Below are 17,218 nucleotides of genomic sequence, written 5' to 3' on the forward strand. Positions count from 1 at the left end.
CCTCGTGCACTGCTGGTGGGATTGCAGACTGGTGCTGCCACTGTGGAGAACAGTATGGAGTTTCCTCAAAAAACTGAAAATGGAACTCCCATTTGACCCAGTAATCCCACTCCTGGGAATATATCCGAAGAAACTAGAAACACCAATTAGAAAGGATATATGCACCCCTATGTTCATAGCAGCGCAATTCACCATAGCTAAGATTTGGAAACAGCCTAGGTGCCCGTCAGCAGATGACTGGATCAGAAAACTGTGGTACATCTACACAATGGAATACTATGCTGCCATAAAAAAGAAGGAATTCTCATCATTTGCAGCAACCTGGGAGGAATTGGAGAACATTATGTTAAGTGAAATAAGTCAGTCAATGAAAGAAAAATACCACATGATCTCACTCATTTATGGATAATAAAGAACATTATAAACTTGAACAAAAAGATAGATACAGAGACAGTAAAGCATCAAACAGACTGTCAAATTACAAGGGGAAGGTTAGGGAGAGGTGGGGGAGATAAGAGATCAATCAAAGGACTTGTATGCATGCATATAAGCATAACCAATGGATGCAAAACTCTGGGGGGTGGGGGCATATATGGGAGTGGGGTGTGGGGAGGGCAATGGTAAGATATGTACACATATAATACCTTAATAAAAAAATTGAAAAAAGAAAAAAAAAAAAAAAAAAAGATTTTACTTAGGTGCTCATCCCATAATGAGCCAGAAAACAGTGTTAAGCCTCAGGCTGGGCTCCAGGAGAACAGGGCTGGCATTGGACCTGCTGTTCACCCTGTGATCTCGGGGAAATCCTTTGGCTCTTTCAGCCTCACCTTCTTCCTGTGATAAAGGATGATATTATAAAAGATGGTCACTGACGGACATGTGCTAGATATCAAGGATACAATAGTGAACAACAACAACAAAGAAAAAAGACAAAGCCAGACAGATATAGTCATTATTATTGATTTTTGAGTTTAAAAGCCCCAGCAGGTTTGACTCAGTGGTTAGAGGGGTGTCCACAGTTTGAAGGGAAGCGGGTTCAATTCTACTGGGTGAGCCTGTGCTGGCTGAACCTGGCAAGAATTGACAGATTGGGGGGAGAAACCAAAATGGCAGCATAGTTAAAAACCTAAATTGCTGCCTCGCACAATTTCAAAGCTACAACTAAAAGACAAAACGGACATCATCCAGAACCACAGGAATGCTAGCTGAGTGGAAATTCTACAACTAGAAGGAAAGATAAAAACACACTGAGACTCAGAGGAATTGCAGAAGGCAGAGGTACCGAGGCATGTGCATGGAGAGGTCAGGCAACTAAGTAAGGGGCTGGCTTTCTCAAGTGGGAGGGAGACTAAAGCTCCTGACTGCACTGAACTCCAGTTCTGAGCGAGACTCTGCAGACCCAGACTCATTTTGGGAGAAACTGAACTGTCTGGCTGTGGGCGGAACTCGATAGCAGCTTTTTTTCAGAGTTGCTTGCAGCAATTACCATGGGACACTGAGACACAGGGGCCTATTAGGGGAGGGCTGATGGGAAACTAATGCTGTCTGCTTCGCCCTGAGACTCTGCCCCATCCACGCTGAGCACAGAGGCTTTTGCAAGTCTTGTCTCATAAGGGTGTCTCCAGCACAGAAGTTCTACAATCGTAGACACAGCTGATCCTCACAGCCAATTGGCCTGGAGGTCAATTCCTCCCAGTGATACCAACAACAATCAAAGCTTAACTACAACAAGACTGTGCACACAGCCCACAAAGTGGTGCACCAAGAGTGTCCACCTCAGGTAACTGGGGAGGCTGAGCCACTGGGCCCTATAGGACACCTAGCACAAAAAGCCACTCTATCAATTCAGGGAAGCAGCCAAAATGCGGAGACAAAAAAAACAGATCACAAATGAAAGAAATGGAGGACAGCAAACAACTGGATATAGAGTTCAAAACCATGGTTATAAGATTTTTCAAGAATTTTCTAGAAAAGGCCGATAAATTTAGCGAGACCCTCGAGGATATGAAAAAGGACCAACTAGAAATTAAGCATATACTGACTGAAATAAAAGATATTATACAGCGATCTAAGAGCAAACTAGAGGATCGCAAGAATCAAGTCAAAGATTTTAAATACAAAGAAACAAAAACCACAAAACTGGAAAAGAAAAAAGAATCCAAAAATATGAAGATAGTTTAAGGAGCATCTAGAACAACTTCAAGTATACCAACATCCAAAATATGGGGGTGCCAGAAGAAGAGAGAGACAAAATACTAAAAACCTATTTGAAGAAATAATGACTGAAAACTTCCCCCACCTGGTGAAAGAAATAGACTTACAAGTCCAGGAAGCACACAGAACCTCAAACAAAAGGAATCCAAAGAGGACCACACCAAGACACATCATAATTAAAATGCCAAGAGCAAAAGACAAAGAGAGAATATGAAAAGGAGCAAGAAAAAAACAGTTAGTTACCTGCAAGGGAGCACACATACGACTGTCAGCTGATTTCTCAACAGAAACTATGCAGGCCAGATGGGAGCGTCAAGAAATATTCAAAGTGATGAATAGCAAGAAACTGCAACCAAGATTACTCTACCCAGCAAATCTATCATTCAGAATTGAAGGGCAGATAAAGAGCTTCACAGATAAGAAAAAGCTAAAGGAGTTCATCACAGCTAAACCAGTATAATATGGAATGCTGAAAGGTATTCTTTAAGAAGAAGAAGAAGAAAAGTAAAGATAAAAATTATGAACAACAAATACATATCTATCAACAAGTGAATCTAAAAATCAAGTGAAAACAAAAAAACAAAAAACATAAAAATCAAGTGAATAAAAAAATCTGATGAACAGAATAAACTGGTGAATATAATAGAAGCAGGGGCATAGAAAGGAAGTGGATTGATAATTCTCGGGGGGAAACGAGTGTGGGGGGTGTGGGAAGAGACTGGACAAAAATCGTACATTTATGGATGAGGACAGTGCGGTGGGGGGAAGTAAGCGCAGAGTGTGGAGTGGGAACCGGGTGGAGGGGAGGTATGGGGGGTGGAGGGAAGAGGAACAATTGTAATAATCTGAACAATAAAGATTTATTAAATTAATAAATAAATAAATAAATAAATAAAATATTTTTTTAAAAAAGAATTGACATATTGGGTTTTTCCAGAAGCAAGAAGAAGCACCTGTAATCTCTGGTCTGTTCTCAGCTGGATTCCACCCACTTCTTATTCCACACTGGATAAGCTTCACTTCTTTGTTATTTACCAAATTTGCCTATTACAGCTTAATAAAACACACAAATGAGTTGCCATTTGAGATATGTCCCTGAGAGTTACTTGCTTCTTGCCCCAGCAACCCCATGTGTACAGGACACACCACCCTGGTAGTGGGGCTGCAGGGCAGGGGAAGGGCGAAGACTCTGACACAGACCTGTGGGTTCAGATCCAGGCTGTTATGCTTGTGCACAGATAACTGCAGCATGTCATTCAGCCTCCTTGTACTTGTCTTTTCTTCTATGCCAGATGGGAGTAAGCATAGTACTGGCCTCATAGGGCTATTTGGAGAATTAAAAGAGGTAATACCATGTAAGCACTCATCAGCTGCTACTCTTCACCTATGTGTGAGATGGCTTGTGTTTCTCACCTAAATTCTGCAAGAGCTTCCCTCTTTTCATCCAAAGCCCTTTGTAAAATAGAACTAAGCACTTCTTACCTGCACCACCACCAGGAGAATTCTCTTACACAAATGCTTTGATCTGCAAGGAAATCTCTACTCCAAATCACATGTAGGGACAATGAGTGGCTTTCCTATTGCATGTATCATAGGAAAACCAGTTAATAATGCCCCTTCTGTATTTCTGTCTCAACTACCTCTATTCACACCCTTGGCCACCTCTCTCTCTCCTTCCCAAAATGGCTTCTTCCTCCTCTAAAATACAGAGAAGTTTCATTCAGTCTTAAATCCTCTCCCACCTGGATAGGAGGTGTCTACACATTAAAATATTCTTTCAAACACAAAAGAGCTTTTCACAGAATGAATACTGAGAAATGGAATTTTGTTTTTATTAAATATGTGATTTTTGGTGGTAGAGTTAAAAGTGCTGACTTCTGTTTTACTAGTACATTTAAAATTCTTCATTTAAAAAAATATTATATTATATTCAATCCAAATTTTCTTCCTCCCTTTGGCTCCTCATTCATTCCTTCATTCATTTGTGGAATAAAATTTTATTGACAGCCCCAATGTGTTCCCACACAGACTTGGGCCCTGGGGATAAAACAATGGGAAGAATAATCACTGTCTATCCTCATAAAGATGACACACTGGGACATTTCTAATATAAGAGCTTTTGCGTGTCCTCACTCTGTCCTAACAAGGGGTCTCATTCCCTTCATGAGCCTAAGTCATACTCTCCTTTCTCCCTGATGAGTAGACCACTCTCAGTCACTGAGATTTCCCTGGGGTTTCTGACAGCCTGCTGTCAAACAAAGCCACTCTCCCAGAGCACAAGTACTGGGGAACTCAGAACCCTGTTGTCATCCACAGAATCTGAGCAGACTCTTCTCCTCCTGCCTCCAGGGCACATGTCATGGGCTGGATGGTGAGTGTGGAGGTTGGACATAGAGGGTCTGTGTTGCAGTAGAAAGAGCCCAGGTTCTAAGATTCAGAGAGAACTGGGTTTAAATTCAGGCTTCAGGACTCCAAGACTGTGTGTTTTAGAAAGAATCTTAATCTCTGGAAACCTCCATTCACACAGACAGGGTGGCCATGAGGGTCAGTGGTCACAGAGCAGGTGCTCAAGTCTTGTTTTGTTTCCAGGCCCACAACTGCAGCGTTTCTGAGCATGGATATGACTGTCACAGCCTGGGAGGCCGAGCTCACACCAACCAATGGAATTGATCAGGCCATCCGTCAACATTATACAGAGTTCATAATCCTACAATTACTGACAGTCATCGTGGCCCTGGTGGGGCTGGCAGGGAACGCGGTGTTGCTCTGGCTCCTGGGCTTCCGCATGCGCAGGAATGCCTTCTCTGTCTACATCCTCAACCTGGCGGGGGCCGACTTTCTCTTCCTTTGCTGCCGATTTATACGTAGTCTAGTTTTACTTTTCGACGTCATCTATGTTAGAGTAATTAGCAAATTTCTCTTGCCTGTGTCAGGCCTTGCCTATATCTCAGGCCTGAGCTTTCTCAGCGCCATCAGCACGGAGCGTTGCATGTCTGTCCTGTGGCCCATCTGGTACCGCTGCCACCGCCCCAGACACATGTCCTCTGTCCTCTGTGTCCTGCTCTGGGCCCTGTCCCTGCTGCTGAGCATCCTGGAAGTGAACTACTGTGGCTTCCTGATGAGGAATATGCATCATGTTTGGTGTCCAGTGTTGGATTTCATCAATGTGGCGTGGCTGATTTTGTTATTTGTGCTTCTCTCTGGGTCCAGCCTGGCCTTGATGACCAGGCTGTTGTGTGGCTCCCACCGGGTGCCACCCACCAGGCTCTACATGACCATCGTGATCACGGTACTGGTCTTCTTCCTCTGTGGCATGCCCTTTGGCATCCACTGGTTCCTCATAGTCTGGTTTCCAAATGAATCTAATGCCCTCTTTCATCTTTCCATGATTGTAGCACTTCTGTCCTCTATCAATAGCTGTGCCAACCCCATCATTTATTTCTTTGTTGGCTCCTTCAGGCAGCGATGGTGGAAGCAGAGACACACCCTGAGGCTGGTTCTCCAGAGGGCTCTGCAAGACACTCCTGAAGTGGATGAACATGGAGAAAGCCTTCCTGGGGAAACCCTGGAAATGTCGGGAACCAGTCTGGGGCAGTGATGAAGAGCCTGTGTCCTGATCAGTCTGAAGTAACTTTGAGACTTACTACTGCCCTGCCAAGCTTGGAAAGTATCTAGTCTTCTCTCAGCCTCAGCCTCAGAATGCTTCAGTGATTCCCCAATCTCTTCAAATAGTTTGTTTTTAATCTGGCTGCTCTAGTTTTTCTCAGAGAAAGCATTAGTCCGAACATTATACCTCTCCATGGTTCTTGACATTACCAATAAATTTCTCATGTGATCTGAATTTCTTTATTGAATGCTTTTTCTTTACAATCTTCATTGCAACAAAAAGAACCCTGTACAAATCAGACAAATCCAGGTCTGAAGTCCTGGTTCTGCAGCTCTCCTCTCCAAGCCTCAGTTAATTCATTGGAAAATGCTATGAAATTATCTACTCATAGGATCATAGTGGGGAATAAATTAGAAAACAAATGAAAAGGACTCCACCAGGTGCCAAATATGACAAATATTTCATAAACATCAGCAGTTAATTCATGTAAAGCCTCTAATATATTATTGACTTCTCAGGTAATATTTAATAAGTTAAAACAAAAGAATCCCTGTCCAAAATCATAGATAGTCATTCAAAAACTAGAGGCTCGATGCACGAAATCCGTGCATGGTGTGTGTGTGTGTGTGTGTGTGTGTGTGTGTGTGTCCCTCAGCCTAGCCTGCACCCTCTCCAATCTGGGACCCCTCAAGGAATGTCCTACTACCCGTTAAGGCCTGATGGGGCCTAAACGGGCAGTGGGACATCCCTCTCACAATCCAGGACTGTGGGCTCCCAACCACTCACCTGCCTGCCTGCCTGATTGCCCCTAACCACTTCTGCCTGTCAGCCTGATCACCCCCTAACCACTCCCCTACCAGCCTGATAGATGCCTAACTGCTCCCCTGCTGGCCCGATTGCCCCTAACTGCCCACCCCTGCTAGCCTGGTCACCCCCAACTGCCCTCCTCTGAAGGCCAGGATGCCGCTAACTATCCTCCCCTGCAGGCCTGGTTGCCCACAACTGCCCTCCTCTGCTGGTCCGGACACCCCTAACTTCCCTCCCTTGCCAGCCTGGTCACCCCTAACTGCCCTCCCTTGCCGACCCCATTGCCCCTAACTGCCCTTCTCTGCCAACTGGTTCACCCCTAACTGCCCTTCCTTACTGGTTGCCCCTAACGGTCCTCCCCTGAAGGCCTGGTCGCCCTCAACTGCCCTCCCCTGCTAACTTGGTCACCCCTAACTACCCTCCCCTGCCAGCCTGGTCACCCCTAACTGCCCTCCCCTAACAGCCTGGTTGCCAACAATTGCCCTCCCCTAACAGCCTGGTTGCCAACAATTGCCCTCCCCTTCAGGCCTAGTCATCCACAATAGCCCTCCCCTAAAGGCCCAGTCACCCCTAACTTCCCTCCCTTGCCAGCCTGGTCGCCCTAACTTCCCTCCCATGCCGGCCTTATTGTCCCTAATTGTCCTTCCCTTCTGACCTGGTCACCCCTAACTGCCCTCCCCTGCTGGCCTGGTTGGCCCTATCGGTCCTCCCCTGAAGACCTGGTCGACCCCAACAGCTCTCCTCTGCTGACCTGGTCACGCCTAACTGCCCTCCCTTGCCAGACTGGTCACCCCTAACTGCCCTCCCCTGCCAGCCTGGTCAACCACAACAGCCCTCCCCTGCAGGCCTAGTCACCCTCAACTGCCCTCCCCTGAAGGCCTGGTCACCCCTAACTGCCCTCCACTGCTGGCCTGGTTGCCCCCAACTGCCCTTCCCTGCAGGCCTGGTCCCCTCCAACTGCCCTCCCATGCAGGCCTGGTCACCCCCAACTACCCTCCCCTGCTGGCCCAGTCATCCCTAACTGCCCTCCCTTGCCAGCCTGGTTGCTGCTAACTGCCCACTCCTGCTAGCCCCATCACCCACAAAGGCCCTCTCCTGCAGGCCTGGTCACCCCCAACTTCCATTCCCTGAAGGCGTGGTCACCCACAACAACCCTCCCATGAAGGCCTGGTTCCCCCCACTGCCCTCCCCTGCTGGCCTGGTCACTCCCAACTGCCCTCCCCTAAAGGCCTGGTTGCCCCTAACTGCTCTCACCTGCTGGTCTGGTTCCCCCAACTACCTTCCCCTGCAGGCCTGGTTCCCACAAACTGCCCTCCCCTGCAGGCCAGGGTCCCCTCCAACTGGCCTGCCCTGCAGGCCTGATCTCCCACAACTGCCCTCCCTGCTAGCCATCTTGTGCTGGGAATCTTGTGTCCAAATTGGGGTGGCCATCTTTGACCACATGGGGGCAGCCATCTTATGTGTTGGAGTAATGGTCAATTTGCATATAACCTAGTTATTATATAAGATTGTTCTACCTGATTGGGTAGGAAAGGAAGATTCCCTATGTTTCTCTCAAACTATAGGTCCCTTAGTTTCATGCTTAGTGCTGTGGATTGGGGCATTCTACAGGGTAAAAGTTTGAATAAATGAGTTGGCCTACCTCTAATCTCATTGGGTTTTCTGGGTTTAGGGGAAATGATATCCTTAGATAAGCACAGTCAGGAAATTGGGCCTGCGAAAGGTCCTTTGGTAGCATTTGTCCACGGGCTCTTCTCTGCCTGGATCACCACCTGGCACAGTATAGGCACACAGTACTAGTAGAGTTGGGTAAACAAAGAAATGAGTGAATAAGTTTCTCTCATTGTTTCAAATGCTTCATAGTTAAGTTTTTAAGGAAATGTCATGTACCTCAATTTGGCTGCAGCATGAGCACATGAAAGGAAGTCATAGGAGCTAAAGCTGAAAACACTGTTTGTCCCCACATCATGTGAAAATAATCTAGCTAACAAATACCTTGGGGAAAGAGAGAGGTGAAAAGTTGTGCCTGTGGTGTGCTACATTCTTTATCTGTTAAAAGGGAACACAATATACACAGTTGTTGATATCGATAAGTCACAACTAGAAAGGAGATTTCATTACAATTACACAAAGCAATAAAATAACTTGTAAAAGAGTTAAAATGGGAACTGTAAACATCGGTTGCTATTAGTGATTGAGATTAGGAGAGACTTTACATGTTTATTTTATACTAGAGGCCCAGTGCACGAAATCTGTGCACGGGGGGGCGGGGGGGCGCAGTTTGGGGGGGGGGGCGGTCGGGGGGTGGTGTCCCTCAGCCCAGCCTGCACCCTCTCCAATCTGGGACATCCCTCTCACAATCCAGGACTGCTGGCTTCCAAATGCTCACCTGTCTGCCTTCCTGATTGCCCCTAACTGCTTCTGCCTGCCAGCCTGATCACCCCCTAACCACTCCCTTGCCAGCCTGATTGATGTCTAACTGCTCCCCTGCCATCCTGTTTGCCCCCAACTTCCCTCCTCTGCCAGCCTGGTCACCTCTAACTGCCCTCCCCTGCAGGCTTGATCGCCCCCAACTGCCCTCCCTTGCAGGCCTGGTCCCTCCCAACTGCCTTCCCCTGCTGGCCTGATCGCCCACAACTGCCCTCCTTTGCAGGCCTGCTCCCTCCCAACTGCCCTCCCCTGCTGGCCATCTTGTGGTAGCCATCTTGTGTCCACATGGGGGCAGGATCTTTGACCACATGGGAGCAGCCATCTTGTGTGTTGGAGTGATGGTCAATCTGCATATTACTCTTTTATTAGATAGAATAGAGGCCTGGTGCATGGGTGAGGGCTGGCTGATTTGCCCTGAAGGGTGTCCAGGATCAGAGTGGGGGTTCCCTTGGGGCATGGGGCAGCCTGGGCGAGGGGCCTGTGGTGGTTTTCAGGCTAGCCACGCCCCCCCAGCAACCCAAGTGAAGCCCTGGTATCTGGGGTTTATTTACCTTCTATAATTGAAACTTTGTAGCCTTAAGCAGAGGCATGAGCCGGCCAAGGTGTAGAAAGCTTGGCTTCCTCCATCACCTGGTAAACCCAAGCCTCCTTCCTGCTTTCTCCATGGCTGCAACCATCTTGGTTGGGTTAATTTGCATACTCTCTCTGATTGGCTGGTGGGCGTGGCTTGTGGGCATGGCTTGTCGGTGGAGCGGAGTGATGGTTAATTTGCATATTACTCTTTTATTAGATAGGATACACTTGTGTCCTCTGAAATAAACTAATGTGCTTACATCCCTCCTGGGAGTAAATGGAAACAGATCAGATGAGCTCGGCCATGAAAGCCCTAAATGCCAACAAACTCTTCTTTAGCTATGGAAGCTCATGTTGCTTCTCGGGTGGGCTTCCTGCACACGCCCACAGTGGGCAGTAACAGGCTCCATTTCAAACATTCCTCACATGAGGGGGCCCAGATGGGGTAAGATGGAGAGAGGAAGAGATAAGTCATTGAAATTAGGGCAAATGGGAAACATCTTGAGAGGCCCTTGTCTCACATCTTTAGAATCTCACTTGCCAGGGTCCCTTGACAGGAAGTCACAAGGGCTGCTCAGCATCTTGATAAGCCTCTCTTGGTCATTAGATTCCACTCCTGCTCCTGCAGACACCTCCTATCCAGGGGTAGGAGAGCATCCTCTGGTGTTCAGCACTCCCTGGAAAGCTCCTCTTTTTCTACTCAGCACCTTCAACTGGAAGAAAAGAGTTGCTCAGGTAAGGGTCCGCTCAGAACTATCTTCTTTCAATGGCAGTTTTGTTTTCTCCCTTTTACTCACATGGTCATGAGTACATCTTGGGGTGGAGCATGGAAGGAGCCACGGGCACCCATGAAGGAGAGTCCAGAGACATGAAGCTCCCTCAGGGAGGCTTTGGATGCTGGTAGCTTAGGCTGTGAAGGACCCAGGTCCTTTCTGCTTCACAGACTTTGTTTTCAAACATGAATTTTTGTTAATAACCTCAAGTTTCTCATATTACCTTGCTGTTCTATGCATTTGTTCATTTGTTTGTTCTATGCATGTATCTTTCCTGTCCCAGCCAAAAACACAAGGCACAAACACATAAGGCAATTGAAGAGAGTTTAATAAAAAGACTGTGTATAAAGGGTGAGCAGCACTAAGGGAAATCAATAGAGGATACAGAGGCCCCTAAAGATAAGTCATAATAGGGAGCTATTGCATTGCACATCCTGAAGTATAAAGGGAATGATAGGTTGCCAGAACACAGGGAGGGCTGTGGCTGTACCGGTGGTCGTCACTATGACCAAAAATAAAGGCCCACAGCCAGGGGCTCTCCCCTTAGGTAGAGTAACACCACCATGGCAAACTCACAGCCTGATAGCAGAGAGGCAGGGAGTTGAAACTCAATCAACCTCCTCCTGCCCTACAATCAGCTGTCAGTGTCAGCCTTTTCTGAGAGCAACCAGGAGCAGAGGGAAAGGGAGCCCAGTGGTGAGGCAAAGAGATGTGTCCTCCCAGGATGCAGCGGTGGGTAGTGAGCCTGGAAATGAAATTTGACGTCAAATGAAGAGAATCTATTTTTCTTATAAACTCTTCCTAGTTGCTTTTCCGGGGACTTTTTCTCTCTCACTGTGATTAGATCAACTTGTTATTACATCTCATTTATTTGATCTGTTTTCACCCACTACTGGGTGTCATGTCTTAGAAATAATATCTCATCATAAATGCCTTGAGGATAGAATGTATGTTGTTTTAAAAGAGGGTTGTATACAAATATTATTAAGAATTTCAATTGATGATTTTGGTAGCACTGAAAGGAAATGCAAGAGAGGTTACTAGAAATTGACTGGTGATTACAAGGCATCAGACACCAGTGCTCTTTCAAATCACTGCTCCCCAGCCCTAGAGAGGTGACTTCATTCTCATGCAAGACTTCCAGACTCATCAGCATTCCATCCAGAGGAGAAGAGGGGAAGGAAAAGCACAACCTAAAATTGATTACATCCCTTGTGCTCACCTCCCATTGGCTACCACCTGGTCACATGATGCTATCAAATGGGAATAAAAACTCGGATTAGAATCCATATTCTGGTCTAAAAATGTCAGAACTATTATGTAAGAGAGAAGGAAATGGGTATTTAGACCAACGAGTATTTTTTACACCCCTGCAGTTCTCTCATGTTCTGAGCTCACATGAAGATTTTGCTCAGGTGCTCATCCCACAATGAGGCAGAGAACAGTGGTAAAGCCTCAGGCTGGGCTCCAGGAGACCAGGGCTGGCATTGGAACTGCTGTTCACCCTGTGATCTCAGGGAAATCCCTTGGATCTTTCAGCCTCAGCTTCTTCCTGTGTTAAAGGATGATATTATAACAGATGGTCTCTGAGGAACATGTGCTCGATGCCAGGGATACAATAGTGAACTATCACAACAAAGAAAAAAGACAAAGCCCAGACAGATCTAGTCATCATTATTAAGTTTTGAGTTTAAATAGGGAGACAAGCCCTAGCAGGTTTGACTCAGGGGTTAGAGTGGCAGCCCACAGATGGAAGGGTAGCGGGTTCGATTCTACTGGGTGAGCCTGCCCAGGCTGAACCTGGCAAGAATTGACTGATTGGGTCTGTCCAGAGGCAAGAAGGGGCTCCTGGAATCTCTGGTCTGTTCTCAGCTGGATTCCACCCACTTCTTCTTCCACACTTGATAAGCTTCACTTCTTTGTTATTTTTGAAATTTGCCTATTCCAGTCTAATAAAACACACAAATGAGTTCCCATGTTAGATTTGTCCCTAAGAGTTACTTCCTTCCTGTGCCACCACCCCCTATGTGTACTGGAAAAACCACCCTGGTAGTGGGACTGCAGGGCAGGCGAAGGGCGAATAATCTGACACAGACTTGTGGTCCAGATCCAGGCTCTTCCACTTGTGTACGTGAGAACTGGAGCATGTCATTCAGCCTCCTTGTACTTGTCTTTTCTTCTATGCCAGATGGGAGTAAGCACAGCACTGCCTCATAGGGCTGTTAGGAGGATTTAAAGAGGTAATACCATGTAAGCACTCATCAGCTGCTACTCTTCACCTATGTGTGAGTTGGTTTGTGTTCCTCACCTAAATTCTGCAAGAGCTTCCCTCTTTTCATCCAAAGCCCTTTGTAAATTAAAACTAAGCACTTCTTAACTCCACCACCACCAGGAGAATTCTCTTACACAATGCTTTGATCTGCAAGGAAATCTCTACTCCAAATCAAACGCAGGGACAATGAGTAGGTTTCCCATTTAACGTATCATAGGAAAACCACTTAATAATGCCCCTTCTGTATTTCTGTCTCAACTACCTCTGTTCACACCCTTGGCCATCTCTGTCTCTCTCCTTCCCAAAATGGCTTCTTTCTCCTCTAAAATGCAGAGAAGTTTAATTGCCCTGAATCCTCTCACACTTAATAGGAGGTGTCTACAGGCATAAAAATATTCTTTCAAACACACAAGAGCGTTTCACAGAATGAATGCTTAGAAATGGAATTTTGTTTCTGTTACATATGTGTTTTTTGGTGGTGGAATTACAAGTGCTGACTTCTGTTTTACATTTAAAATTCTTCATTTAAAAAATTATGATATTATATTCTATCCAAATTTTTTTCATCCCTTGGACTCGTCATTTTTTCATTTATGCATTCATTCATTTGTGAATTTAAATTTTACTGACAGCCCCATTGTGTTCCCACACAGACTTGAACCGTGGGGATAAAACAATGGGAAGAATAATCACTGTCTATCCTCATAAAGATGACACACTGGGACATTTCTAATGCAAGAGTTTTGGGTGTCCTCACTCTGACCTAACAAGGGGTCTCATTCCCTTCATGAGCCTAAATCATAACCTCCTTTCTGCCTGGTGAGTAGACCACTCTCAGTCACTGAGATTGCGGGGTCAGTGGTCACAGAGCGGGTGCTCAAGTCTTGTTTTGTTTCCAGTCCCACAACTGCAGCGTTTCTGAGCATGGATATGACTGTCACAGCCTGGGAGGCCGAGCTCACACCAACCAATGGAAGTGATGAGGACTTTTATCAGCATTATACAGAGAACATAATCCTGAAAGTACTGTCAGCCATCGTGGCCCTGGTGGGGCTGGCAGGGAACGCGGTGGTGCTCTGGCTCCTGGGCTTCCGCATGCGCAGGAACGCCTTCTCTGTCTACATCCTCAACCTGGCGGGGGCCGACTTCCTCTTCCTCTGCAGTCAGATTATATATTTTTTAGAGACAATTTTCGACTTATATTTTGTCCCCAGTGTAGTCTACAGATTTCTCTTGCCTGTGTCAATCTTTGCCTACATCTCAGGCGTGAGTTTTCTCAGCGCCATCAGCACAGAGCGCTGCGTGTCTGTCCTGTGGCCCATCTGGTACCGCTGCCGCCGCCCCAGTCACATGTCCGCTGTCACGTGTGCCCTGCTCTGGGCCCTGTCCCTACTGATGACCATCCTGGATAAAATTAACTGTTTCCATCTGTTCGATTCATTAAACCATCCCGTGTGTCAGGTATTTGACTTCATCAGAGTGCCGTGGTTTATTTTTTTATTTGTGCTTCTCTCTGGGTCCAGCCTGGTCCTGATGACCAGACTGCTGTGTGGCCGCCACCGGGTACCACTAACCAGGCTCTACGTGACCATCATGCTCTCAATGCTGGTCTTCCTGCCCTTGGGCATCACCTGGCTCCTCTCATTCTGGTTTTCAGATGACTTTAATACCAACCATCTTTCCATGACGATATTACTTCTGTCCTGTGTTAACAGCTGTGCCAACCCCATCATTTACTTCTTAGTTGGCTCCTTCAGGCAGCGATGGCGGAAACGGAAACACACCCTGAGGCTGGTTCTCCAGAGGGCTCTGCAGGACACTCCTGAGGTGGATGAACCTGGAGAAAGCCTTCCTGAGGAAACCCTGGAAATGTCGGGAACCAGTCTGGGGCAGGGATGAGAGCCTCTGTCCTGATCAGTCTGAAGTAACTTTGAGACTCACTGCTGCCCTGCCAGGCTTGGAAAGTATCTATTCTTCTCTGAGCCTCAGCCCCAAAATACTTCAGTGATGCTCCAATCTCTTCAAATAGATTGTTTTTAATAAAGCTTTCTAGTTTTTCTCAGAGAAAATATTAGTTCAAACATTATACCTCTCCATTGTCCTTGACATTACCAATAAATTTCTCATGTGCTCTGAATTTCTTTATTGAAGGCTTTTTCTTTACAATCTTCATTGCAACAGAAAGAATCCCTGCCCAAATCAGACAAATCCAGGTCGAAGTCCTGGTTCTGCAGCTCTCGTCTCCAAGCCTCAGTTAATTCATCTGCAAAATGTAGTTGAAATCATCTGCTCATAGGATCATAGTGGGGAATAAATAAGAAAATGGATCAAAAGGACTCAGCCAGGTACCACATATTACTAAATATTTCATAAACATCAGCTGTTAATATTCGTGACGCCTCTTATATATTATTGGCTTAGAGGCGATATATAATAAGTAAAAAAAAAAAAAAAAAAAGAATCCTTGTCCAAATACATAAACTAATGTTCAGAATTTTTCTACCTGATTGGATAGAAAAAGAAGATTCATTATTTTGCTCTCAGACTATATGCCCTTTAGATTCATGTTTAGTGCTATGATTGGGGGCATTCTATATGTAAAAAGCTTGAATAAATGGTTGGCATACTTCTAATCTCATTGGGTTCTCTAGGTTTAGGGAAAATATCCTTGGAGAGAGTCTCTACCTGCATAAGCACAGACCAGGAAATTGGGCTTATGAAAGTCCTCCAATGGCATTTGTCTACAGCATGGTGACAAGTTGGCTTGTAGTAAAGAAAACCATGGCCTTTACCTTTGAGAAATGATGAATGGTTATAGCTCTCACCTCGACCAGTGTAGAGTCTAGCACTATGTCCCACCAATTCCAATGTGGCCATTGTAAACTCAGGATCAATTTTAAAATAGAAATTATCTTGGAAAACAATTTTTAGTAGCATGCAGATAGTAGTTTTGGTATACTCTGTAAGCCTCGAGATGTTGTACAGATTATTCTGGCTGTGGATTGTAGTCAGTTTCAAGGCCAATCCCCAGGAGTTGAAAACATCTGATCCTGCCCTGTTCATGTCATTGTATTGGTATAAACTTAGGTTCATTACAGAATTGTGGACTATTCTCTGACACTGGTTACTCCTTCCTCAGAGAACTCAGGCAGACGTGGAGGGTCCACTATGACAATGTCTCAACAGACAGGGCTGTCTGTTCTTCACAGACAGTCACGATCTCCACTTACTACATATTTCTCAGGGAGAGAAATTCACAAATGAATATGAGTCCTCTGGAGACACTACAGGTAGCTGTGAAAATGATACTAAATACAGTTTTCAATTTTTCAAACCAAATATATCCATCAGAACTAGGTCTCCCTACACTTGATGCAATGCTCTTTCCAGTTCATCACTCTACTGATTCTGTGCCCTACATGCACCCCCTTCTTTTCCAGATGCTGTATTAGGCATGGCTGTAGGTAAGGGGTTCTTCAGCTGGATGACAGGGTGGTGGAAGAAGGTAGGAAGATTGTGCATGTCATCACTGCACCAGTCGGAGCACTTTGATGTGACACCACCAGCTTACACTGAGGGTGCTTATGAGATTCAGCCCTGTGAGACTTATGATCCTTTCCGATGTACAGCTTTGAAGAACCCTGTAGGAAAATTTCACCACATTTTTTTGAACCAAAGACTGTTAGGTTTCACCTGGGCAACTGGTTATTTTTATGTCAGGGGCATACCTCTTCGTGTTGTCTGCAAGAAAACATAAGACTTCTGGATGCTCAAGCCCAGACATTGCAGCCACAATGAACACATGTGGCCCCAACCTTCCTCTATGGAACACTTATAACATTGTCCCAGAATGTCTGGTTTATATGTCTCCCTCTTCCACCACATTGTGAGGTCTTGAGGAACAGATAGCATGCCTTTGAAACCCAGTGATGGTCTGGGCCTGCAATGTAGGAGACGCTAAGCAACAATTTTTCTCAAGAAGCTCCTGCCTGATAATCATGATGTTTTCTTGAAAAGATTGGATTTTAAAAAAAGGAAAAAGAAAAGACTGGCTCTATCATAGGTCTCACTGAAGCTCCTGCAGGCATCTCCCACTCAAGTTAACAGAAAGTGTTCTCTGGAATCGGTCAATAGGAGGAAGGCACTTAACTTTCATTGCAGTCACATCGCTGCTTCCAGGGAGAAGAATGGAAGGGAGGAAAGAGTCTGCTCATTAGCTGCCTCCTTTCCAAAACCAGTGCTGGCTTTTCCTGTGACTTCATCTTGGGTGGGTCATGCAGGACATCCAGGAATTTCCTTCAGGAAGAGAGGAAGGATATGAAAATCCCTCATGGCACTTTTTGGGAGCTGTCATCAACAACTATTTATTTATGCATTACTTCAACAAGCATCATTAAAACATTTGTGACCAAGCACTGTATTTCTATGCAGAGCAAAAACCCTTTCTAAAATATTTTCTCAGTAGAATGTGTAACCAACCCTTTCCATTCCATTGAGAAAAGGTATTGATTTACATCCAATAAATGCTGAGCCCTCAAGGTT

The 17,218-nt window shown here is 45.7% G+C and overlaps 2 protein-coding genes across 2 annotated transcripts; both read left to right on the forward strand.

Annotated features, from left to right (window-relative positions):
• Positions 1-4,807: 4,807 nt before the first annotated feature.
• LOC307109032 (mas-related G-protein coupled receptor member X1-like) lies at positions 4,808-5,812 on the forward strand (the record flags this gene model as incomplete). The annotated part of the gene is made up of 1 exon (XM_079787539.1): positions 4,808-5,812. The coding sequence occupies exon 1, from the start codon at positions 4,829-4,831 to the stop codon at positions 5,810-5,812; it is 984 nt and encodes a 327-aa protein (XP_079643665.1). The 5' UTR covers positions 4,808-4,828.
• Positions 5,813-13,582: 7,770 nt separating this feature from the next.
• Positions 13,583-14,575, forward strand: LOC307109034 (mas-related G-protein coupled receptor member X1-like; the record flags this gene model as incomplete). Its single annotated transcript, XM_079787541.1, has 1 exon — positions 13,583-14,575. Exon 1 carries the CDS (start codon positions 13,601-13,603, stop codon positions 14,573-14,575), a length of 975 nt encoding a protein of 324 aa, XP_079643667.1. The 5' UTR covers positions 13,583-13,600.
• Positions 14,576-17,218: the final 2,643 nt, after the last annotated feature.

Source organism: Cnephaeus nilssonii (assembly GCF_951640355.1).
Source record: "Cnephaeus nilssonii genome assembly, chromosome: 13".
Classification (NCBI taxonomy): Eukaryota; Metazoa; Chordata; class Mammalia; order Chiroptera; family Vespertilionidae; genus Cnephaeus; species Cnephaeus nilssonii.